The sequence below is a fragment of the Alosa sapidissima genome, chromosome 3 (genome assembly GCF_018492685.1).
Source record: "Alosa sapidissima isolate fAloSap1 chromosome 3, fAloSap1.pri, whole genome shotgun sequence".
Lineage (NCBI taxonomy): Eukaryota > Metazoa > Chordata > Actinopteri > Clupeiformes > Clupeidae > Alosa > Alosa sapidissima.
Window position 1 is genome coordinate 19,182,160 of NC_055959.1, and position 26,290 is coordinate 19,208,449.

At 43.5% G+C, this 26,290-nt stretch overlaps 2 protein-coding genes across 8 annotated transcripts; one reads left to right on the top strand and one right to left on the bottom strand.

Annotated features, from left to right (window-relative positions):
- Window positions 1–32: 32 nt before the first annotated feature.
- Window positions 33–21,718, bottom strand: LOC121706158 (zinc finger protein Gfi-1b-like). Of its 6 annotated transcripts, none has more exons than XM_042087664.1 (7): window positions 5,597–5,726; window positions 4,677–4,745; window positions 3,227–3,507; window positions 2,797–2,975; window positions 1,634–1,777; window positions 1,053–1,218; window positions 33–304 (listed from the first exon to the last, which is right to left on the bottom strand). In XM_042087664.1, exons 3-7 carry the CDS (start codon window positions 3,486–3,488, stop codon window positions 63–65), a joined length of 993 nt encoding a protein of 330 aa, XP_041943598.1. In that variant the 5' UTR covers window positions 3,489–3,507; window positions 4,677–4,745; window positions 5,597–5,726; the 3' UTR covers window positions 33–62. The 6 variants fall into 6 exon arrangements, with proteins under 6 accessions (XP_041943598.1, XP_041943595.1, XP_041943597.1 ...); XM_042087661.1 differs by having other exon boundaries at window positions 4,677–4,872; window positions 5,597–5,680; XM_042087663.1 differs by having other exon boundaries at window positions 4,667–4,872; window positions 5,597–5,680.
- On the top strand, window positions 20,826–25,885 carry si:ch211-106h11.1 (volume-regulated anion channel subunit LRRC8D). 2 transcript variants are annotated; one of them, XM_042087658.1, is made up of 5 exons: window positions 20,826–21,180; window positions 21,730–22,739; window positions 23,079–23,329; window positions 24,029–24,406; window positions 24,672–25,885. In XM_042087658.1, the coding sequence occupies exons 2-5, from the start codon at window positions 21,756–21,758 to the stop codon at window positions 25,795–25,797; spliced, it is 2,739 nt and encodes a 912-aa protein (XP_041943592.1). In that variant the 5' UTR covers window positions 20,826–21,180; window positions 21,730–21,755; the 3' UTR covers window positions 25,798–25,885. The 2 variants fall into 2 exon arrangements, with proteins under 2 accessions (XP_041943592.1, XP_041943591.1); XM_042087657.1 differs by having other exon boundaries at window positions 20,827–21,129.
- Window positions 25,886–26,290: the final 405 nt, after the last annotated feature.

The following is a 26,290-nucleotide window of genomic DNA, read 5'->3' on the forward strand; positions in this document are numbered from 1 at the left end:
TATATATATATATATATATATATATGTGTATGTTTGTGTATGCATTGTGCACACAATAGAGTTCAGTTTGGGTGATAGCTGTTGGAGGCAGCTGTGCCCATGTTGCTGCTGCTGCTGCTGCTGCTGCTGCTGTTGCTACAGCTCTGCTCCAGGTGGCGCTGTAGATCCACTTTGCGCTGGAAGGAGCGCGAGCAGTGCGGGCAGCCAAATGGCCGGTATCCGTTGTGCTTGCGGCTGTGGGTGATAAGGTTGGAGCTCTGGCTGAAGGCTTTCCCACACACCACGCACACGTGAGGCTTCTCCCCTGGACCACAGACACACAGAGAAACAGTCACACTCACCATCAGTGAGGTTGGAACACGTGTGCTCTCACCCGTATACCATGTACTGTTGGCAGTAAGTTATTCATTGGCCTATCCACCTTACTTCAGCACTACGGTGAGATTCTCTGTCTAAATTGAAGCTTGCAGATGTCTAAGGTATCTTGGTATGCTAGTAGGCAATGTCGCACTAGCAATGAAATACAGTGTGGGAGTATGAAATACAGTGTGAGTGGTGATCTTGGTGCTCAAAACTTAAAACAAACCGAAACGAAACTCATGTATCATGTCAACCCTATACACCAGCTGATGCCTCTCAGCTTCTCTCCTATATTAGACGAGATTACTAATCATGACTATGCGTCATGGCAAGAATAATTCCATACAGTGATCTTCATAATTAGTATTCATAGTCATTCAATTCATAATACATTTGAATACAGTCTTATTATCATCATACTGGCATCATAACACACCCGAAATTGGAGAGGCCTATTTAATTAACCCCTAATGACTTTGTTTTACCTAATTACTTTGCTTTTAGTCTTTGTAGTTACTGGTCATTAATAATTTTAGTATATTTAAAAGGACTTGCCAATTGTACAGAAACTAACAAGCCGGATACAAATACAACACAGATACAACATAGATGATTCCACAAATTCTACATTAGACTCTACATTATTACATGTCCACGCACGAGCATGCACACACACACACCCTACCACTGACCTGTGTGTATGAAAGTGTGCTTCTTCATGTCGGACTTCTGGTGGAAGCGCTTGCCGCAGTACTGACAGGGGTAGGGCCGCGTGTCAGAGTGGATGAGCAGATGGGTGGAAAGGGTGGAGGAGCGCTTGAACACCTTACCACACACTTTACATCCAAAACTACGCTCCTGAAATGGACCAACAACAACTTTCAGAAACTCAAGGACCTCTCAACTTCACTGATGTTCCAAAGACATGATACACCCACACTGACTGAAGTAACTGGAGTGTTACATTTTCAGACTTTTAGATCATTTATCTTTATGAGTGGACCAGTATGGAACCAAACGGACTTTAAGGGTGTTTTCACATATTCCCTTTTAAAAGAACCAAACTCAATCCACTAAAAGTGGACCAAAACAAAAGTTCATTTGTATTCACATTATCACGAGCCATCAATCTGAGTTCATTTAGAAGCCTGAAAGGGACCAAGTGTGAAAACACCCTAAATGAGAGAGCACTTTATCATTGTTTAGTTGAGTTTGGCCACTGGTGCCTTGATGTGTTTCCTAAAAGAAGTCAGCACACTGAAACGACACATGCCTTGGTCCTGCCGTAGACTCCTGTGCTCCACTGGAAACCATAAGAAGGGTCAGAAGAGTTGACTGAGCCAGCCAATGGGAGCGGGATTCTGCTGACATGTGACCTGCGCAGGTGAGTTACTAGGCCTACCCCAGACGAGAGCACCTGTTGGAGAAGAGAAGCTTATGAGGAAAGCTCACCTTCAGGGATTTAAGGCCTTTATCCGGAAAAACAATGTTCAGATATGAATGAATGCCATACCACTGACGTTTTGGAGGACCAGAGACTATATGCATGTAGTTTAATTTATCCAATGCTCTATGCTTTTAATCAAATATGTATTTTTTTTCACTGTGGCTTCTTTTGCTCATACTGATGACCACAATATAGTGGTTTCTGCCCCATGTCCTGAAAGCTTCAGTGAGATAATCAGAAGCAGAATTATCTGATTGTTTTAAGCTCTTCTGCACTCTTAAAACTAACGCGAGAGATGTGATACGCAAACAACGCAAGTTGTGTTATTTTCAACACATGTTGTGTAACAAATAAAAAAAGGAAACAACATAAACTTAGAGCTGCCAAGTCTCACGCATCGACCTTGAGATTCATTCATTTGATTGGCTCCACGCACTCTGACGCCAATACAATTCGATAGGGTTGGCAGCTCTGCAAATTGTGTTGTCCCTATCTGGACACAGAGATGTGTTTAAAAACAATGCAAGTTGTGTTGTTTTCAACACATTCGTTTTAAGAGTGTGTGGTGATATTGATCTAGATACAGCACTGCATTTAGAGTCCTAAACCCAGAGGTGAACATCCCAGTTCCAGAAATTAAAGTCCTGCCATATATTCTTTCTACCTGTGCAGTGTGCACTTAACACATCACTAATTATTTGATCTACCTGGCTGCTAATTAGGATGAGCTGGTTTACTAAATGGTTGGATTAAATACTTGGCAACTTGGCAAGACTTTTACTTTCTGAACCCGGGATGTCTGCCTCTGCCTAAACTCTAAACCCTGATAGCTTATTTAGGTTTCCCACATTCTTTTTTTACCTCGGATAACCTAGATTGATTCTCTAGTTGTGATTGTGTTTTTATGGTGCAGTTCAGTTCTTTACCTCATTAGAGGGGAAAAACACACGCTCAAGCGTTTAATCTGCTATCTTTTTGCAGTGCTTTACCTTCTCACAGAGGGGACACTCATAGAGGGGGACCTTGAGGTTAATGTGCTGCCGGTAGGTCAGCAAAGCGTGGACCAGCCTCTCCAACTCCATCTCCCTCTCCAAGCCAGTGGGCCCGTAGTGGGACCAGGGCAGCTCAGGCTGGGCCAGTCCGTCAGGAGGAGGGCACCTGGGCGCTCCTAATAACAATTCAACACAGAGGTGGATGGTTTCATGACTCCACAGACAACAAAGCAGGTTTACAAAGCAGAAATGAACTATGCAAGAACATAGCAGGTTTACCAGACAGAAATGTTTCTGGGTTTCTAATACAGAGATGAACTACGCAAGAATATAGCAGGTTTAACAGGCTGAAATGTTTCTGGGTTTCTATTATAATACATGTTGGATAGACACTTCCGTGTTTGGTGGTGAATTAAAATATACATACCCATGGGAAATGTGGTCCAGTTTGAGTTCACTTTGGGACCAGGATGAAGGCTAGTTGTCATGGAAGCGTGACTTGGGGCATTGTAGTCGTGTGCTGAGACAGAACGGAACTGTCTGACCACATCTGGTGAGGGGCTTCTGGGAGACATTTTGACTTCCTGGAGCCGGCCGAAGGGTCCACTCTTGGGCTGCGAGTGGCAGTGTGTGAGGCGTCGGGTGCGAGACCACACCCTTTTGCTCTTGACCAAAAATGAGCGTGGCATCGCAGGGTTTTCTGTGGAGCTAGAAACATCCACATAATCATTGACAATACAAGCCACTGCAAAGTCTACTCTATCCAAAATGAATAACTGAGGTTAGTTAGCGCATTAAAGTTGATTGCTCATGATGTGTGGCACATGCACTCGATTCCAAGCATGCCATAAAAATTGTGTTAATCGGCTACTAATTCAGGTGAGGATTAAAATCACCACTGTGAGACACGCTACGTATATCCACACTTCAGTTGAAAGCACACACACACACACACACACACACGCACACACACACACACACACACACACACACACACATCACATGCACATACATACACCTGTGGCAAGAGTTAAGTTCAGTTAAAATGTCAGAGCTTGAGGTTTTGGTGAGGAACCACTGAAAAAAGGCATAGACCATCTGTGTGAAGATATATTTCACATTTACAACATCGACTGTCACCTAAATATATCTCACAGGTATTAGCATTTTCATTTTTAAATGATTTCTTATAGTCATTTTGAAGCATGGGCATGTTTCTCACTGCCCAAAGAGACAGGAGTAAATTTGAGTTCTCACTTGTAACTCTCACTTACACCCACTCACTCACAACAATTCAATTCATTCGGGAGAAATAAAACTTTTTCACAAGAATATTACTGGCATCCTGTTGACATGTTTTTGTTGAAGTAATCACTTCACAATATATTCTTAACCTTATTATGTCCTTCCAGGAGCATCAATCTTATGTTTTGAGAAATCCACAAAATTTCAGGGATTTCTGCAATATCAGATTACAATTTTCAGTTAGCATTGAAGTATTTTTGCAGTCCTAGAAGTTTTGCATTGTTTAGCGTTTTATTCAGTTCAAAATAAATTACGACATAATTCTAATTATATGACTTGAATTAAATATCCAAAGCGGGAGTTTCCACATTAGTAATCCACTGAGATAAAACTAAAAGAAAGAAAACAAAAAAATGAGAGTGCTTGTGATTAATTGCTAGTAGTTAGAAGTTTGGACTAATTCTATTTCTCATTCAGCTATAACCACAAAATGTGATCTGACAAAAGATTATTTCTGCCATCTCTATCCAATTCTAACCCTGGCCCTAATAAAACTGGTCCTAAAAAACATATTGTTTTATAGGGGAGGAAAAAAGCTCAATAAGCAATATCCACCACTTACTGTTACACACCTGTAATTGTTGTCTTGGCTGATGCTCTCCCCCTAAACTCACTTTCTCTCTCTGTCTCTGACTCTTCCTCTGTCACACACACAGCAGAATGAATAACCGCGCGCTAGAGAGAAGAGAGATGTGATTTGGCTTTCAAGGCTTCTGCCTTGTGCTGGGGATTCTGGGGATTGTACCAGAGATTTGATAGAAAGCATCTCTGCAAGTTTCAGGAAAAGCAATGTTTAACATTTAATTTCCAAAATTATACCATCCAACATTCTAGTTGTTGTTCTTTACACTGCAAAAAATGAATTCTAACCAAGTGTTAAGATTAAAAAATCTATTTGGTATTGTTTTTAGTATTAAAAGACTTACCTAGCGCCCTCTCAAAAGAACATTTTGACTTAATTTAAGAAGACTTTGACTTATTTTAAGGACTCTTATCAAGACAAATTTGCTCAACGCACTGGCAGACAAATTTGCTTGTTTTCAGGATAAGATGTTTTAAAATAAGTCAAACTTTTTTAAAATTAAGTCAAATGTTTTCACAAGAAAGTGCTAGGTAAGTCTCTTTATACTGAAAACAATACCAACTAGATTTTTTTATCTTGATATAAGATTAATAACACTTGGTTAGATTTTGTTAGATAAGCAGTTTTTGCAGTGTTTTGTTGTTCACCCACTATGAATATCTAATAGAAAGTGTTTTTAATCAATTAAATGTAAATGTAAATTGATTAAACACTGAAAACTGAAAAATTGAATTATATTAAGTGTTTTGATATGTATACCCATCCATACACATTTTAATGACAGGATCTAGCACACTGTTCCATATTATAACATGTTGATGATGTCCCAGAATAGAGACCCATCACCACCGTGTCACCCTCTCAGCAGTAAATACCACAGAGACAGCCGCTTCCCCAAAGCATACTTACCTTAGGTTCAATCCAATGTCAGTTGTAATCCCAAATGTGAAAAATAGACAGATCTGCTCTTTGTAGCCAAGTGCAAAATCAAGGACTATGAAGGACAATGTGACAATAAGATGTGAGTGAAGTGTGTACAGTCCCACATCAGGCATGCTAACAAAGTCTACAAAGGCTCAGCATGAGTGTGTGTGAGTAAGAAGCGCACTTGTGAGGTAATGGTGAGAGTATGTCTTTTTTATGCATGAGGCATGCACCTCACTGTCTTAGCTGTGACCTTAGCTTAGGTAAGATAGAGGATGGTGTAGACCACAGAAGCTGTGAGTTCTTGCACTGAGTGCCCTAACACCACAAAGGCGCCGTGATACTCATGCTGATTGGAAAGCATGGAAATGTGATTTGAGAATTATTCGAAAGGTTTCATATGGCGTAAAGGTTCAAACTTTGATCACGCTGTCAACGATAAAACGCTTAAAGATGAGAACTCAGGTGAACCCAGTGCTTTTACTACTATACATATACATTTTACTCATTAACATCTGTAATTATATCAACATCCATCGCATCTTGCATGGAGACGTATGTCCTCTATATTGATCTACGTGTGCTGTGTGTGAACTGTTGGCCACTTTTGCATGTAAATGTCTATCTAAGCTGGTTTTATAAGCCATAGTCAGCTTTTCTCACACTTCTTTCACACTTAACTTGTGGGGGGTGGCCACCAGGCCGAAGGGGAAGAAAATGGTAGCCGTGCGAAGGCAAGCGTGATTCAATCTGAGGGGGAGGAGTAGCACGCAAAGCTGCACTGGTATGGGGTGCAGCCACTCCACCAGCAGTGTGGCTCGCCCTGCTGTGAGCGCGGCACAACCAGAACACATACGCACAGCCGAGGCCTGCTCTGCTCTGCCTGCTCTCTTTCTGCTCACGCTCACTCCCTTTTTATTTTTTCTCTCTCTCTCTCTCTCTCTCTCTCTCTGTCTCTCTTTCTTCTCTGTCTGTTTCTCTGTTTCTCTCTCTCATTCCCTCTGTATCTCATTGTGGTTAGTGTGGCTTGGGCTTGGCAGACAGCTCCAGGTTTCTGTCAGGTGCAGGTGTGTGTGTGTGCGTGTGTGTGCGTGTGTGTGCATGTGTGTGTGTGTGTCTGTGTGTGTGTGTGTGTGTGTGTGTGTGTGTGTGTGTGTGTGTGTGTGTGTGTGTGTGTGTGTGTGCGCAGGCTGCGGAGACGGAACGGTGGGCTCGGTGGGTTTGAGTCGCAAGAGAAGTGGGGGTTAAGGGAGGGTGTCGGTGGGCCTCGTTTCTCTCTGTTTCTCATCTTTCTCGCTCCTGCGTTGTCGCACAAAAGCTTTCTTTCTAGGAACTAAGGGTAAAAAGAGCGAGTGATGGGGGGGTAGGGTCACGAGGAAAAGGGGTTTTGTAAGGGGGGTTGTCATCTTTCGGGTTTATGCTCTCAACTCTATCCGATGTGTGCGTTTGAGTCTATCTTTCATGTTTGCACAACAGCTCTGCTGTAGATCAAATGAAAAAAAAAAACAGCAATAATTTACAATAGACCCAGGAGTTAAGCAAAAAAATGGCCATTCAAAGACTGAGGTTTTGTCCAATAAGGTCATCATTAACAAGCTTCCATGATTCTGTCTCCACACAAAAGGAAAAAATGATTCTATAAGTCCACTGCAATACTTTAGTGAATCTTAACCAGGTAAATACCGTCAGTCATTATCATGTTGGAGATCACATGGCTGTATTCCATAACTTTTTCTTTTGAATAAAAACAGAGCAGGCTATCAAACAATAAATCGATCATATTCTGATATATTTTCTGTTTTTATTTTTTTTTAACAACAACCATGTGAACTGAGCGCCAATGCACTGGTGCCTACACGTTTCCTCAAATAACCCTGTACATTTTTAGAAGGGCATGAAAGCGAGAATGATGATAAATTATGTGAAATTCTTGTCCGCTTGCCCCCAACCCAGGAAAATCTATCTATGGGTGGCAAAATTCCTAATCAGATCGTAAGAAGTGTGAAGTGTAAGACTTTCTCACAGTCTTTCTCTCCTTTCCTCTCTTTCATTCTCTCACTGTTTTGCAACCCACAGGTCTCACATTCGGTGCCATACTTCACACTCCCCACCCACCACAAAAGAACGAGAAGGTCAAAAGAGCAGCAAACCTTTGTGCCACAAACTCAGACCTCAATGCAACAGTCATCATAACACACAACATGTAAACATCTCTTTTTCACTGACTGGCTAAACTGTGATATAACAGAAGTGTTTCTGGCACGTTCAGTGTCTAATTACTTAAGTAAACCCAATAAAGGGGCAATTCCATGCAAAAGAGAAATAAAGTTGTGCAAACACATAGACCTGTTTTTTAAACGTTCATTTAGGTCTATATTTTATTGTTTGTAACTGATTTGATTGAATTTGATGGATACTATAAAAATATGGTGTGCAACCATACAGAAAGAACATTTTTCATATGGCAATATTATACAAAAGGGGATAAATGGACTCAAGGTTCCAATTTTTTTTTATGATTTGACAAATTCCAGATTGATAGAAGAGAATGTTAGAGCACTGTGTATCCTCAGCTTGCCTTAAGAGCACAGCTTCATGTCACATCCATAACGTTTTATAGGAAAAGTTTATGCTACACATACAGTGTTAATGCTTCAATGTCCAAAGTGTCTGTGCAAAGCTGTGCAAATATACATTTATATCTATGTAAAGTGTGATGAACAAATTGTGCCCCTTTCTTACTTTTAAAACCATTACTGGTGCGTTATGGATGTGACATTATGGATGTTACATAATGTGAATGTACAGGAGTGGAGACTTTATTTGACCTCAAAGTCAATAAACATCTGTTGTGGTTGCATGCCAGTTTCAACACATTTCACCTTACCAAATGACATTTCAGAGATTATTAGGCTGATCAAAACCACAGGAAAGCCTAAGCGTTAGCAAAACAAAACATAATATTAAAATACCTCCAATGATTGACATGGCCTATTTTCGAGTGGCCTAATGACAAAAATCTGAGCGATCATCTTCCCATAATTGTCATACTGTACTGGAGAGGACGGCTGAATTTGCAGCTGGAGCAACCTCCTTCTGTTGCAGATGTGTTCAGCCTACAATTTGTGTCTGTTTAAGACCGTTTCATTTGAAATGTGACGCTCAACTATTTACAGAGGTGCCAGCATTTGAAGTGTCAGATCCCCTACCCACACATGAATAATGACAGCAATAAACTAGAACCTAGAAACTAGAACTAGTACCGCTAGTGTGTGTGTGTGTGTGTGTGTGTGTGTGAGTGTGTGTGTGTGTGTGTGTGTGTGTGTGTGTGTGTGCAGTCGTGTGGGTGTATGCAGTCATGTGGGTGTGTGTTTGTGTGTGTGTGTGTGTGTGTGTGTGTGTGTGTGTGAGTGAGTGCCATGAACATATGACACTGTAATGACACATGAACCTTAACCCTAACTCTAACCATAACCATAACCCTATCCCTAATCCTATACCTAACCCTAATCCTAATCCTAACTTGTTATGACAAAAAAACGATGTCACTTAATAACAGCAGTGTTATGTTATAAACATTTATTTAACATTCATAACACTCTCAAGTAAAGTGTAGCCGAAAAAGAAAAAAAAAGAAATATATATATATATATATATATATATATTATTATATATTTTCATTACATATATGTTTTTATGTTTTTCATAATTACTATTTGAAGTATGTGTTTTATGTAGTTTGTGGAGGACTGGTTCAGACACGTCACATCCATAACGTGAAAACATCACATCCATAACTCCAAAAATGACACATAGTTTCAAAAACACACTTTTTGTGTTCATTCAAATCTCATTCATGCTACACATATGGTTTCGGCAGTTTCCTTAAAAATTCTGAGTTTGTAGAAAACCTGTAAACTCATAAAAGTGTATCTACTTCATGTCATAATGCTGATAAAATGCCATGTATTCTTAGGATGTAAATGATTATATGAAATTTGAGAATTTGTCAGTATTCAGAGGACAGAGGTTACATTAAAAGTTATGCAAATTAATTCACTGGTACTAATTTTGTCCATGCTCTAAGGCATTTTGTTTACCAATATGAGTCCAACTGTCACATCCATAATGCTGGAACTGCCCAAAGACATTGTCAAGCTGTTTATTTTTCCTCAAGTTTATTGTGTTTCAATTTATTATGTCTGTTTATGCTTATTATTAGTAGTATTATTAGTATTATTGTACCCCCACCATCACTGGATATTGCACCCCTCCCCCACATGGCGATCACGAACAATGAGGTGACAACGACCTCAGTCAACAGCCATCAGACACACAGATCCCAGATGCACCCCTCCCCCTCCCTTACCCTTACACCCCCCATCACCACAACAGATCAAGTGAGAGCCCAACTAAAGACACTGCGCATCAATAAAGCAGCGGGCCTGACAGACTGTGTCCAAGGCTACTCAAGGCCTGTGCTGCTGAACTGGGGGAGCCACTGAAGTACATCTTCAATTTGAGCCTACGCCTTGGACAAGTCTCAACACTGTGGAAGATATCATGTCTCACCCCTGTCCCTAAGAAGCCACACCCTAGTGGGCTTAATGACTACAGACCTGTCGCTCTTACATCACATGTGATGAAAACAATGGAGCGACTGGTCTTAAGTATGCTCAGACCCCAGGTACGCCATGCACTAGACCCGTTACAGTTTGCATGGGAAAGTGGGCGTGGACGATGCCATCACTTATCTTCTACAAAGGACACATTCTCACTTCAGACAAGGGCAAAAGTGCTGTAAGAATCATGTTCTTTGATTTCTCAAGTGCTTTTAACACCATCCAACCCCTCAGACTGGGAGACAAACTCTTGCAGATGGGTGTGGACGCTCACCTGGTAACCTGGATTACAGATTACCTGACCGAGTGACCATAGTTCGTCAGACTGAAGAACTGTCTCTCTGACACTGTGATCAGCAGCACCGGAGCGCCACAGGGAACTGTGCTCTCTCCAGTCCTGTTCACCCTGTATACATCTGACTTCTGCTACAACACCGAGTCATGCCACATGCAGAAGTTTTCTGACGATACTGCAATTGTGGGGTGTATCAGGAACGGGCAGGAGGAGGAGTACAGGAGCCTGGTGGAGGACTTTGTGCAATGGTGCAAACTCAATCATCTTCAACTCAGCTCTTCAAAGACCAAGGAGATGGTGGTGGATTTCTGCAGGTCTAAGCCCACTCTCGTCCCCATTGATGGGGTCAATGTGGAGGTGGTAAGCACCTACAAGTATCTGGGTCTCCACTTGGACAATAAACTGGACTGGTCAGCCAACACTGACGCACTCTACAAGAAAGGGCAGAGCAGGCTGTACTTCCTGAGGAGGCTGCGGTCCTTCAATGTTGCAGCAATTGGACAATGAGTGTCACCCACTCCCCAGCACTATTGTTAAGCAGAAGAGCCTGATCAGCTGGAGACTTCGCTCACTGTCTTGCACAACAGACAGACTGAGGAAGTCATTTGTCCCCAGGGCCATTGAACTGTTCATTGCTTCACTTAAGGGAAGAGGAGAGATAGACTTCTCTGCATAGTCTGTCTGCCTCCATGTTTGGATACTGTCTGTCCACTAGCCACTTTTTACCACTGTCTTTCTGCCTCACTGTTTGCGTGCTATATTAGCACATTAGCACATATGCATAACCCCTCCCTCCATGACATAGCCGAACTGTGGCCACACTTATACCTTTTCTTAAAATAGTTATATAGATATAGATATATAGACTCTATTCTTGCACTGTTGCACTGTTGGATTTACTCATTTGCACTTTCACCATGACCACTATCACCATTGCACTATCACCATGACACTCACTCACACAGAGCACCTTACCTTACCTTACTATGCACAGAGAATCACAGGCTCAGTCCCTGCCTCAGTCATTGCAAGCGCCTCTTGATTGATTAATCACCACTATGTGGATACTGTTTTTAGAATTGATTTAGATTAAGTGTTAGTATAATTTGTATTTTAGTATATTTAGTATATTCTTTATCTTCTACTGTCCTTATTGCTTAGTTGTGTTTTTATATTATATACTTTTAATTACTTTTTCTGCTGTTAGTGAATGTGTGTGTGTGTTGTCTGTATGCTACTGAGACCTTGAATTTCCCCTGGGGATCAATAAAGTATCTATCTATCTCTATCTATCTATTATGTCTGTTGTGTGTCTATGTTTATTATGTCTGTCAATGTTTATATGCCTGTTATGTATGTATGTTTATTTTGTAAGATAAATCCACTCAAATGTGTAGTCTTGGGAACTCCCTGAATGCCATTTTACACACACACACACACACACACACACACACACATACATACACACATATTAGACTAGAGTTTTTTCTGCGAGAAGGTTTTTTTTTACATGCCTTCTTTTTGCCCTTTCAATGACCTGAGACACTGTACGTTGTCACGCAAAGGGAGATCTATACAATAGTTTTCTTTGCCACACACCCCCAAATCTCATCTATTTCCAGTATGTGGTCCTTCCTCCAGTCCTTTAATGTGGCTTCACCTTTCTTCTTCTTCTCTGCCCGTGTAGACTCTCTGTCTCTGCAGTGACTCCTCTCTCTCTCTCTCTCTCTCTCACTCTCTCTCTCTATCTCTCTCTCTCTCTCCCTATGTCTCTTTTTCTCTTTCTTTCTTTGTCACCTTGAAAGCTGAGTGGGAGAGAAGGGGGTGTGGGAACTGCCATACTCGCCAGTACTCATACCCCTTCAGCGGTACCACCACCACCACAACACCGCAGAGGCACATTCAGTCATCACCGCTGGTAGGAAGACTTAGGCATACCCATGATAGACCATTTCCCCCCCATTCACACGCGTGTTTTTCCACCTTGATTCATCTGCATAAATACACAGATTGAAACCTTTTGATGCTGAATCGGGAATGGTAATAGATAGCACCTCCAGAGGAAGTGAAGCTTTTTTGATATCCAACCAAGACTGTGTGTGTGTGTGTTTGGGGGGGGTATTTCAGGGAATGTCCTGATGTGAATAGCGTGTGCACTTTTAGTAATGTTCTCAGAACTCTCCTATCTGCAATTACAAAGTACTCATGATGAGTGCCTGAGTGCATTTGGTCTTCATCCTTTAAAATTGTTTTTAAAATTGAAGATTAATTTCAGCTTATGATATCGACAAAAAAAGTACATTTCTCTTCATATTGTGTGTTCAAGACACTTTAAATTAGCCCAAATTGAAGCACTTCACTTGTTCTGCCTTTTCTCTGAATTCAGCATAATATCACTGGCAAGCCGTGGCCTATTTGTGGCCTCTCTGAGCTCAAGCCCTTGATTTACGAGCTAGATTTTCATGCAGTAGGCATCCGTTCTGATTTCCTGATTGGTCGACATGAGCACATCTGGCACAGTTTCCGACCTCATTTCCTGTTTGTCTAAATCTTCATGAGCTAGCTATTACGTCATCAACTGCTGACTTGTCATTAGATAGCCTGCAGTCCATGGTATTGCACTCTGTTTGGCAAAACTAGGACCACTAGGCCAAACCTGATTCATTGTCATTTATGCAAGGCCGTAGTCATGATGTCAACATTGGGGGGGACCAAATCTGTGGTGGGGTCTGTGGGACCCCCAAACAGAATTTAAATACATTTCCTACCATGCAAAAAGTATTATTAAAAATCACAAACAAGTCGTTAGTTAAGTCAGTCAATTAGGGTATTCCAAACTTTTGACGGACATAGGCATGGCATGGATCGATTATGAACCCCTGGGCACAGATGCCCCCCCCCCCCCCCCTCCTCCAAATAGAGGGGTCCTGAGGCATTCTCCCACAGAAGATTTTTTTTTTTTTTAATGACCCTTTAAATGATGACTTCTGGTGCAACTTCACACAGAGGCTTGGGCTTCAGGGCCTCCTGAGCTCTAGGGCCCAGTAAGCCCATTCAGTAGTCCATCCCTGGACCTGTGGTATGACTCCATTTGTCTTCAAAATGTATACTTAAAAAGAAATTACAAACTAGAGTATCTTTGTTTACCTCTATATTACACAGAATGTGGCTCTTTGACTTATTACTTACACCTGAAGATTTTTTTTAACTAAGGCTTAGACTCATAGGTTTGGACCTATAGCCTAGCGCGGGACTGATTTTTCAGTATCTGTAACATGATGTCCCGCTCCCGCCCGCTAAAGCCCGCATGCAGGAGGGATAGCCTATTCAGTTTTTCTTTCTGTCTCACGAAAGTAGCACACACACCTGAGAAAGACTCCAGATGTCAGTTTCTTGGTTCTGAATGTAGGCTAACAACTGAAGTAGGCCTAGTCTGGTGCCCTCTTCCTCTGTCATGCTTTCGATTTTTGAGTTTTGACAATGAGCAGCAGGAACAAATTGAACCCACGTAAACGAAAATATAGGCTATAGGCCTGCTATCCGTCAGTTGCTTAAACCCCCTTTTTTAATGCTGCCTAACAGAACATCCAGCTGAACTATAGTTATGACTGCCGCGCAGCGAAGCGGCGGTCATATAGGTTTAGTCATATTTTTTTTTTTTTTTTTTTTTTTTTTTCTTTTTTCTTTTTTTTCTTTTTCGCATGCCCAAATTTCCATCAATGAGTCCCAGGACACTGAAAGACCGGGGTACACGAAACTTGGTGGGCATGTAACCCCACATGGATAGCATGGAACCATCGTTTTTCGTTTTGATCTGTAACCCCCCCGCTTGACTGGACCCCCCGAAAGGAGGTTAGGGCAGACACAGTTTTCTGTGAATATCTCGAAAACCGTGGGGTTTAGGAGGACCATTTTTTTTTGTATGTTGATCTCAAGGGGCCATGTCAACCCATTCCATAACCACTCATTTCATGTATAGCGCCACCTAGTTAAACACAAAAAAGTAAAAATGAGGTGTTGTAATTGAAGGTATCTGTGACCTAACATAGTCAAAACTGCACGAAATTGGAAGTGCATGATCATTATGACACCCTCTGTATGCACGCCAAGTTTTGTGGAATTCCGTTCATGGGGGGCCACACAATAAATTAATTTATGTTACTATACACCAACTGGCCTGTAGGTGGCCGGAGACAGTTTTCTGTGAATATCTCGAGAACCGTAGGGCCTAGGAGGTCCATCTTTTTTATGTATGTTGGTCTTAAGGGGGCATGTCAACCCATCCCATTACCACTTATTTCATGTATAGCGCCACCTAGTTAAAAATTAAAAAGCAAAAAATTTGGTGTTTTCATCACAATATCTCTGGCTGACAAGGTCAAAACTGCACGAAATTAAAAGTGTAGGATCATTATGACACCCTCCGAATGCATGCCAAGTTTTGTGTACTTTCGTTCATGGGGGGCCTTACAATAAAATAATTTATGTGTACATTTAGTGACGTACACCAACAAGGATTCCCGGGACACTGAAAGACCGGGGTACACGAAACTTGGTGGGCATGTAACCCCATGGATAGCATGGAACCATCGTTTTTCGTTTTGATCTGTAGCCCCCCCGCTGGACTGTACCCCCCGAAAGGAGGGTAGGGCAGACACAGTTCTCTGTGAATATCTTGAGAACTGTAGGGCCTAGGATGACCATTTTTTTCCGTATGTTTGCCTCCAGGGGTCATGTTAACCCATTTCATGTGCACACATGTGCACAAACAGATACACACACACACACATACATTCACAGTAATGTCACAGGCACAAACACAAGCACGCACGCACACACACACACACGCACACACACACACACACACACACACACACACACACACACACAACACAAACAATCAAGAATTTCTCAGAATTATAAACAGGCAAGATGGAGGTGGGGTTGTATAAAATTAATTTTACATGTGAAATCTATGAACTAATCATGTTTTGGTACTTGTTGTCTAGCAGATACCAGTGAGAATTGAGTGTGGATAATGCAATTTAGTGAGACAGTTAGAATCATATAGGCCTTTCAGCGTGATTTCTTTTTGTGGAAAAAATGTGCTGGACTGGGCGGCGGTCCTATTTTGTACCGCTCTGCGGTACATCTAGTTATGAACAGTACTTTAATCATTTCCATATTTAATTTTACGGACATATTTAATTTGCGGGAGTGCAGTGAATCATCGGTTTGTCCCGCACCCGCTCCCGCAAAGACCTTTCAAAAGTTGTCCCGCGCCGCACTCTTTTGCGTCGGGACCCGAGGGTCCCGCGCATTTACCGCGGGAGGTGCAGACCTCTACTATAGTCTAATAAGATTTTGTTTTTTAATTTAGATTTTATTATGCTGGCGTCTAATCACACAATTTTAACGTAGTTAGAAAGGGACAGGATTCAGGAATAGGCTACTAAGACAGGCCCCTCTTCTGTCTGACTCACCTCATGTTACCCCCTGCATTATAGACTGGCTAGAAACACTTGGCATACAGCCTTTAATTGGTGAATGGAGGTGCAAATTCCTTTCTTTGGTTATTGTCCGCGATTCACATTAACTGTAGGCTATCACCGCCAGTGCATTGTAAACGTTTTTTCGAACTTGTGTGCCCGCGCCACATTTGATTCCTATGTTTTGCCTGCATGGATGCACGATTGAGTGCTCATCTAAATAATATGCAAGCTGCAACAACCATTTCTAAGAGCCCTATAAACGGCAATTTCTGGCATTATACTACTAGCATATGAATGCATTATTTATGTTGAAAGACATGTGAAAGAAATTAATGACACAGGCTTGCACAAATTCATCATTTAAAATAAAACGTTTCACTTTCGCTATCATTGCGAGAATAGGCTACAATGGAAAAAGTTCCCTGTAAGGCTCCAAAAATATATGGGATTTCCCTAGCCTGTGCTACACCTTTCCAACAAGTTTTGTGAAAATTGTACCGGTAGGCCTATAGCTTTTGCGAAATTGTTGACAGCCCTACCTCACCGTAGTAGGGTGCAGTAAATGGAAGCTTTTAATAGTGTACGCCACTAACGAAAAACGGAAAACCACCAGGACAAACCACTCAGGGGTGTAGGCTATTCTGGAACCATCACTAGGTCACTAATTTGTGCGTTATTTACGTTTGATTACATTTCAGATGGTGGTGCGTGTTGGTTTCCTGTAGGCCTAGTAGGCCTATAGCGTTTTTTTCTTTATTTATTTTTACATTTTTACTTTATTTTTACATATTCAAATATGACATTTTAGTCATATTTGAATATTGGGGGGGACACGTCCCCCTCAATGTCTATGGTGACTACAGCCCTGCATTTATGTTAGGATCTGAGGGAGTTACCCGTGAATACCCCTTCCATTTGCTATGTGGCAAATAGAAGGGGCATTTACGGAGGGGCCGTTCATGTTGATTAAGGTATGTTACCTAAAATCTAAACAAATATGCACTAACTCCAATTCCAAGAAAGTTTGGGTCTCTGCTGTGAATGATGTAAATAAAACCAGAATGATTTAAATTGAAAATCATGTAAATCCTACATTTACTTAGCCTGGAGATTCCAGACCCAAATCCGAAAGATTAAGGGTCTGGCCATGAATAATGTAATGGCACAACTCGAGGGGCGGCACCAAGCATGCATTTGAAAATCTCACTGCACGCAATTGGATAACACTATGCGACCAGTGTTTACTGACTGATTCTGGACTTCGACGCAATTGGACAACACTACGACTGTCATCTGTTTAGCTCACCTCTGGCCCGCCATATCAGATACACCGATGTGATTGGTTCCTCGCGATACAAGGGACAAAAGTAACGTCATTACTTGCATCACTAGCATCATCAAATTGAAATTGTGCTCCCGCGAGAACTCTGGATTCCCAGGGTAACATTTACTTGGTGCAAAGTCAACATATCAATTATTGAAACAGAGATAGTCATTCATTTTTGGAAAATACGTGTTCATTTTTATTTTGATGCCAGCAACACGTTTAAAAAAGTGAGGATATGTTTACCACTGTTGCGTGATCACCTCTTTGTTTAACAACATTTTTGAACTAAGGAGACCAGTTGCTGGTGCTTTGAAAATGAAAAGTTGTTCCATTCTAAGATTTCAGCTGTTTGACAGTCTGGGGTCTACTTTGCGTATTTTGTTTCATGTCACAAAGTGAAAGGAAGTGAGTGAGTCTGGTGATATCAGGCTACCTTTCTAGAAAAGTGAAAGCAGCCCATGCCATTGGCCCTAATGCATCCCTATACCCTTATGGATGATTTGAACTGAACTGGACTTCAACAAATTGGATGTTCCATTTTCTCTTTAGTATGAGTCCACAATTTCCAAAAATAGTTTCAAATGTGATTGGCCTGACCAAAGGGCAGTTTTCCTAGCCTGTCAGGTTCTTACTTATGTGGATTCAATAAATGGATTTAATAATCCATTTATAAATGTGGATTTAATAAAGCCAATAATGTAATAACTTGCCAATAATGCAATAACATTTCTGAATCAATAACGTAATAACTTTTTACTTTTTGTTATTACATTATTGGCTGGTTATTATGTTAGATTAGATTAGAATAGATTTTATTGTCATTGTGCAGAGTACAGAGACAACAAAAGGAAGTTTTTTGTGTCTAACCAGAAGTGCAAAAAAGCAGAAAAGTGCAATGTGATGTACACAATATAGACAGGTGGTGCAGTATAAACAGTGTAAGACATATAGTGCAGTGTAGACAGTAGTATACAGTTAGAGAGTGGTATGGATTACAATAAAATACATGAAATATAAATATGTGCAATGTATTAGTAGCCTCATAACAGCAGAATAGATATGGATATGCAGTATGAACCGTATAGACAGATATGTGCAGTACAGATATGCAGTGTAATTACAGTAACATTATAAGAGTAGTAAAAATAAGTGTATGTGCAGTATTAGTAAATGTAATTACAGTCTGTACATTTTGTAAATATGAATAGAATACTATAGGGTAGTGCAATTGTCCGGGGGGAGGGGTCTGTTGAGGGGCAGAACGTTGTCGGCTGGATTAAAAAAACAACTCTAAAACAGTCATGGCAACTCTGGCCTGTTGGGCTGTCTGGCCCCCTCATTCTATATTTGGCCCACAGTCTTTCCACAGAGTGACCTCCTCATCTTTAACCTACAGTAATTCCAATTAACCTAATTTGTTGCGAAATATTCCTCTTTGTGTTTACTTTAGCATTACTTTTCCAGCTTTTTGTTACCCCGCTCCAACTTTTTTGAGATATCAAATCCTAAAGCTTAGTATTCATAAAATAGCGAAATTCCTTAGTTTTGATCATTACATTCTATTTTTATTTACATTTTACACACAACTTTTAAAGTTGTTAAAGTTTTTTTTCTTTATGAAACCACCACTTCAAAACACCTTCGCTCAGACTTTGCAGAATGATATGACACTATTTTCTGTGAAACATATACATTGTCATGTCGTAGCGAATCAGCATCGTAAGAAGCCCTCCAATGAACCACATATAAAAGACAAGGGCTGGAATGAGCAACCCAGTCAAACAGTGAGGTCTTAACTCTTTACTGTCTCAGTCTGCAGCATCTGCAGTGCAAAACAAGATGAGTAAGAGCAGAGTTTCAAACAACATGCATGACGATTAACACTGGACCCCACCCTGGTCCCTTGGTTGAGGGACATCTAATTTTACATAATTCTGCTTCTTCCTGATATCGGTACTGCAAAGGTGTGAAGATCTCACACACTCCACCCAAGCATACCATCTCTTGAGATATGTTAAGCCACAGGCCTCAGTGAGAGTGCAACCAGTTCCCTCTCACAAACACACACACACACACACACATACACACACTTTTATTTTGCATGAATCCACACGCTGACACACACACACACACGCACAGAGACAGACAGACACAAACACACTTTTATTTTGCATGCATCCTCGCCCTGACAAACACGTAGGTTATGCATCCAACACACACACACACACACACACACACACACACACACACACACACACACACACACAAACACGCACACACATACACACAGGCTATGTGTCTTTATGTAATTCTACTGAACGCTGTCAAACTCTACTTTTGTAACCTAAACTCTACCTAAACTGCCAATCTCTCCTCGTATACCATTATTTGCAAACATAGCCTGTCTCTATACACTGAAATGTATACTTAAACACAACAATCAAGACGAGGCAGGCGGGAAAGAAAGAAGATGAGGCCATGTTTTTCACCTGTCACATCAGAGAGTGCATTTCCACTTGTGATTTCACATCGTAAAATGTGCTGTCCCACAAGCTGACTGGTTACAGTTAGGCTTAGCTGCACATTGTGCATGTCTTCTGCCATTACTGGAACTCACCTTGGTATTCACAGTTAACCACATGCACACAAACTCACAAACACACAAATATCAAAACACACACACACACACACACAAATGTATGCTAAAACACCACATAGCATGCACACAAACCTGTTCCAGCTGTGCTTTGAACACACAGAAGCTGCATGTAACGGATAGTCAGAGCACCACAGGCCTAGATACAGGGAAACTATTTCACACCTGTTTGAGGAAAATCTCTTACAGACACACACACACACACACACACACTCAGAAACACACACACACTCAGAAACACACACATTTATAATTAATCCAGGTGTTTCGTGCTACTGTCAAGGAGGTACAATTGTTTTAAATTGCATGATTATGATTGGCCACAACCCACACACTGAAATAGAAAGAACACAAACAAATAGTCCAAATAAAAGTTTTTTAAAACACAGGAAACTAGCTGAACATAAGATTAAATTTAGCCTAAATATTCGATTAAAATAGTTACATTTTTAATTACAAATGTTACCAAAAGCTTGATAAACAATCATTAATGAAATCATACTTTGTGTGAAGTAGGCCTACAGATTGTTCTGTAATATATGCCTTGCCCTTGGGCATATATTCGTGATTGTGCGCAAAGACGTTTGGACGTCAGCGTATCCCGTCAGAGTTCTCGATTAGTGTGAACAATGCCTCCCTCTGCTGTCCAAAAAGCACGATATCATGCAACAGTCTTCAAAACGCAGTTAATTATGACTGAAGGATTAACTTGTACAGGTTTATTCTTGTACAGAAGTATTGCTAAACTTTATATAGTCCTTGTTAAACACACGGGCACTTATTAGGGTTGCAGGGATTGGCGCGTCCATGTAGGCTATTGACTGTAGGCCTAAACATTGATTCCCATTTCCCCGGGCTCTTTCTTGCCATGGCAACCTCAAAGGAGCAGAGAAACACGTGATATGACCGCCTTTCACATCCCGGATCAGCGCCCCTATTGAAGTTTGTGCGAAAGTTTCGGTCCGCTCCCGAAAGAACCGGACTGCACCGGACTTGAGGCATTGAATACGGCTGAATTGTACTGTGTCGCGTTATAAAATACCACCAGCTCAACAAATCTGCATCACCTTGTCAAATGGAGATTTAAAGTCAAGAAAGTGTGATTTGATCCACCAGAAAATCCGCAGTAAGTGTTTTCCTCATTGAATATTCAAAAATACATCAACGCTGCGCAGAGGTTGTCGACTTGCCAGTCAATTAGATATTTTTTAGAAACAATTTACCACATGTCATATTACCATTTTCTGTTTGCTGCACTTTACAGTCACAAAGAAACTCACTTTAGGCTCAGTATGCGTTAATGCGTTAATTAAGGGGGCCTGCTGGACCCCTACCAAACTGTATTTAGGCAGGAGTCATAGCTCCAAGAATATAGACATCTTTGTTAAATATATGTAGAAATACTAGTAAAACAACTGTTCCTTTACAGCCAGGAAAGAGTCTTTTTGCTCCATATTGCCAAGCTCCCCATGACCCCCTCTCACCCATCCCCCATCTGCAAAATACCCTGCTCAGTTTGAAACTCAGATTTAGACTTGGTAAACAAGTTGTTTTGCAGACTTTTCTACAGTGAAGGCTTTGTTGTATGCCAGCAGCAAAACTTTGCTCAGACCTTTTTTGTTTAGAGCTTAGTTGCATGATATTAGTCAATTACTGTAGACTCACAAACTTTGATTGAATTAATCTGTCCAGTGAAATGAATTTGCCTTCTGTCCATCTCTTTCAGTCCTGTCCCGCTCCCGTCTTGCAGAGATGTTCACCCTGTCCGAGCTGGCATGTCTGAATGAACGGCAGAGCAGCTACAAGCTGCTGAAGCCCTGGTGGGAGGTGTTCATGGACTACTTGGTGGTCCTCATGCTCATGGTGTCGGTGCTTGCCGGCACTCTGCTGCTCTCTCGCGACCGCGTGGTCTGCCTTCCCATCCAGCCCACCCCACTGTCCAGCAACCTCAGCCTGGCCTCTATGGGCACCTCCCCAGAAGACGTCCGCACTGCCCCAACCTCGCCAGCCTCCAGCCCCCCACCCCAGCCTCTCTTCCCCCCTCGCCTCCCTTCATCGCCTGGGGCCAAGAGCTCGCCCCGGGGCCTCCGCACCAACCTGGACTACCAGCAGTACATCTACATCAGCCAGGTGTGCTACCACGAGGCGCTGCCCTGGTTCTCCCGTTTCTTCCCTTACGTGGCGCTTCTGCAGTCGCTGGTGCTGCTGGCCAGCGGCTGCTTCTGGTTCCACTTCCCGCTGACCTCGTCGCGCATCGAACACTTCCTGGCCATCCTGGCCAAGTGCTCCGAGTCGCCGTGGACGTCCCGCGCGCTCTCACACGCCGCGCGGCTGGACCGTGGCCAGGGGAGACCCGCGGAGGATGGAGAGAAGGAGGAGGAGGAGGAGGGGGAGAGGCTGAAGGTGCACCTGCTACACCCCGTCCTCCCTGCCTCCCTCACCAGACAGTCCAGCCTGGACTCAGGGACGGACAGCCCCCTGCTGGTCAGGTCGGGCAGCACGTCCACCGCCGCCCCTCCGTCGCCCTGCCCGTCCACACTGTCACGCACCTCCTCACTGTCCACTTTGTCCTTCACTGACACCGGCTCTCCTCAGCCACAGATGTCCCGCGTCGTCCCGGATGCGACGAGGCCAACTGCAAGACTGGACCGCAGCGATGGGGAGCAGGCGCGGGCGCTGTTTGAGAGAGTGAGGCGCTTCCGGGCCCACTGTGAGAGCTCTGATATCATCTACAAGGTCAGAGTAGACTCCAGCATACTTTTTCATTTTTAGACTACATGAACTGATTTGGTATGATGCTATTTTACATGTGGATTTTACAAGGTGGAAAGGATCAAATCATACTTGGAGGGATTGATGCTTGTCTGCATATGGCGTCCAGTTTCACATTTAGTTTTGTCCTAAATTATCAGTGGTCACAATTTTAATTACACGAAAACTCATCCATGTTATTATGTCATTTTTCTACTCAAAGGAAGACTAAGGCTGATGAAAACTCTTTTCTGAAGTGGACATGAATAAATCTGTAAAAGTGTGTTGCCATGTCAGTGGTTTCCATGTTGCTATTTCCCGCAGGTTTACATCGCTCAAACAGTTTTCAAGGTCCTGAAGGTCGTTCTTATCGTGAGCTACACCACCCCTCTGCTGGGATCCATCACCTTCATCCACGTCTGCCAGCCCCTGTCCCACGCCCTGACGGGCTACCAAGCCTTCGAGTGCACCCATGCCCTGGCCTCGGTCCTGCACAAGCTGCTGGTGGTCTACCTGTGTCTGGTGGGCCTCTTCGGCCTGCTGGGCCTCTACACGCTCAGCTGGATCTGCCACAAGTACGGCTGTGACCGCTGAACAAACGGGCGAGCGCCAGGAATTTATTCATGTGTCTGTCCTCATGAGTGAGTGGTGTGTTTGCTATCGCAGAGTGTCCTCTGGAGGGGACGTACCCGGTGTGGTTTTGTGAGTGCACTAAACCATCAGTTGGTGTTTTCTTTGTTCTAACTTAGTATGTGGAGCTCAACTCCGGTGGTTGGGCGTGACTGGCCTAGGAATGGGAAAGTGGCCCTCTAATCAGCTTTGCTGGCTTTGTAGTTCTGTAGGGGTCAGTTTCAAGGGGTTGGGAGAGATTTGTACCACCAACACGGCTCTCACAAGCTTGTCTCTGTTATGCTGTCTAGGAATGCATTGGCATGACTATTTGAACTCTTCTCCTACCATGGGAGCAAAGGCATGCCTTTAAAGCTTTAGTCGCCATTTTACAAGGGATGTACTTTAAAAGGCTTCAAAAGCCACTCGTGGTTCTGCTATGCAAACAGTGTAATCTTCTTGGCATCTAGTAAAACATATGAGGTTAACTATCTGAGATAAACTGACACTGACACTGACACTTACCTCATCTTTGTTCTAACATCACTAACAGCCTGATTAAGTCATATCATACTTCAATTTGATTAAACATGCCAAGACACTTATACCAAATTTTACAGAGGACCTCATAACCTTGTTCTTCCTGCTGTGTTTATGATCCACAGGTCCTTGCGGAAGTACTCCTTCCAGTGCCTACACGAGACCGGTTCCATGCTGGACGTGCCGGACCTGTGCAATGACCTGGCCTTCCTGCTCCACATGGCCGACCAGTACGACCCACTGCTGGCGCACCGTCTCTCCGTCTTCCTGTCGCCGGTCAGCGAGACGCGGCTGCTTGAGGAGAACCTGGAGCGGCGCTGGGGTGCGGAACGCCTGCGGGGCATGACCACCTGTGACCCACAGGGCCGCACGCAGCTTCAGCTGGTGGCCCTGTCCAGCCTGCCCCCTGCCCTCTTCACCCTCAGCCAGCTGGAGGTGCTTAAGCTGGAGCTCATCGCTGATGCCAAGCTTCCCACACAGATCTCCAACATGACAGCCCTCAGGCAAGTAGACAGACACAATACAAATAGACCGACGGTGATGCACATCATATATACTGAAGAGATGGTAATTTATTGTAATAGCATGAATAAACTCCTAACCTTGGTCCATCTGAGTAGATATTTACTGAGTAGATATTCACTTTACTGTACTTACTGTGACTGATTACTGTGACCAAACATCAAATTTCGATGTCTCTGTGGAACTATTTTGTTTTATTTAATTCTACTCAGTGCTGAGCTAAGCTGCTGTCTGTTGCACCCACAGGGAGTTGCATCTCTATCACTGCACAGCTGCATTGGAACCGGGCGCTCTTCTGCATCTGCAGGAGCGTCTGGAGGTCCTGCACCTCACCTTCACCCAGGCCACAGACATCCCTGGCTGGGTGTACTGTCTTCGTGGCCTCCAGGAGTTGCACATGACCGGTCACCTGGGCTGCGAGAGTGGTGTGGGTCGTGGCTGGGCGCTGGGCAGCTTGCGGCAGCTGCGCCACCTGCGCGTGCTCACGCTCCGTGCCTCCCTGCAGCGCATCCCAGCCGAGCTGGGCGAGGTGGCGGGCAGCCTTTTGCGCCTGGAGGTCCACAACGAGGGCGCCCGGCTCCTGGTGCTCACGGGGCTGCGGCGGCTGGCCGGCCTGACCGAGCTCCAGCTCCAGGGCTGCCAGCTGGAGCGCCTGCCCTCTGCGCTTTTGGCCCTGGCGGGCCTCCGTAGTCTGGACCTGCAGCACAACTGCCTGCGCACCCTGGAGGAGCTGCTGAGCCTTCAGCACCTGCGCCGCCTCTCCTGCTTGCGGCTCGCACACAACCGCGTGCTCGCCCTGCCTTCCAGCGTGGGCGTTTTGCGGCGGCTCGAGCTCCTGGACCTGGCCCACAACGAGCTGCAGAGCCTGCCCCCGGCCCTCTTCACCCTCCACAGGCTCCGGCGGCTCTACCTAGCCGGCAACCTACTGGAGGTCCTGCCGGCGGAGGTGGGCTCCCTGGCGCTGCTCCGGGAGCTCGATGTGAGTGGGAACCGGCTGGAGAGCCTCCCGGCGGAGCTCTGCACGAACTGCCTGGAGCTCCGCAACCTGAACGTGAGCTTCAACTCTCTGGGCACTCTCCCCCCAGACGTTGGCTCTCTGAACCAACTCTCGCAGCTGGACCTGAGAGGGAACAGTCTGGAGCAGCTCCCGGCAGAGCTGGGCTGCTGCGCCGGGCTGTGTGGCGGAGGCCTGCTAGTGGAGAACTGGCTGCTTCACTCGCTACCTCGTCACGTCAGGGACCTCCTGACGCGGCCCTGCTCGTCCTCCACCTCCTCTTCCTCCCAGCCGCCCTCCCGACCAGAGTCTGACAGTTTCCCCACTTTCTCCACCAGTCACTGGAGCTTCCTATTGGCAGCAGAGTCTCGGATATGAAGGCAAACAATGGCTTCCAGTGTTTCCCATACATTGACCTATTTGTGGCGGCCCACCACAATATCAACATTGACCACCACACAATGATTTTCCTGGTTGTACTAAATTGTGTTAAATCTGGTTAGAATCAAAACCACATTGCACTAATTTGTTAAAAACTGTTGCATTCAGGTTAATTCTGCAAACCTACCACCACAAATAGAATTCAATTCTGTGGGAAACACTGGCTTCAGAGACAGGCACCAAGAAGAGGTAAATAACAGCAGTGTTACTGAATGAACTGAAATTTTGCATAACATAACTAAGCATGTTAATTCTTGTACTATATCGGGGCAACAAAACAAAAGGCCACATGCTAAATTTAAAATGTAGGCTATATAATCAAGCTAAGGTAGGCTTCCTCTAAAAGAGTAATTAATTCTGCTCACAATGGTATTGCTATTGCTACTTTTTGTAACATTCATTCTAAAGGGTGTAGGAGGAAATTTTAACC

What these genes read in the sequence shown, in the direction of transcription:
- LOC121706158 (XM_042087660.1), bottom strand. Translation starts at nt 5,742, where the DNA reads ATGCCTGATGTGGGACTGTACACACTTCACTCACATCTTATTGTCACA. An exon ending in CTGGACCACATTTCCCATGG is followed by an intron (nt 2,976 to 3,226) that starts GTATGTATATTT and finishes AATTGTTATTAG; the next exon opens with GAGCGCCCAGGTGCCCTCCT. An exon ending in GCACACTTTCATACACACAG is followed by an intron (nt 305 to 1,052) that starts GTCAGTGGTAGG and finishes TCTGTGGTCCAG; the next exon opens with GGGAGAAGCCTCACGTGTGC.
- si:ch211-106h11.1 (XM_042087658.1), top strand. Translation starts at nt 21,756, where the DNA reads ATGTTCACCCTGTCCGAGCTGGCATGTCTGAATGAACGGCAGAGCAGC. An exon ending in GCTCTGATATCATCTACAAG is followed by an intron (nt 22,740 to 23,078) that starts GTCAGAGTAGAC and finishes TATTTCCCGCAG; the next exon opens with GTTTACATCGCTCAAACAGT. An exon ending in CTCAGCTGGATCTGCCACAA is followed by an intron (nt 23,330 to 24,028) that starts GTACGGCTGTGA and finishes TATGATCCACAG; the next exon opens with GTCCTTGCGGAAGTACTCCT.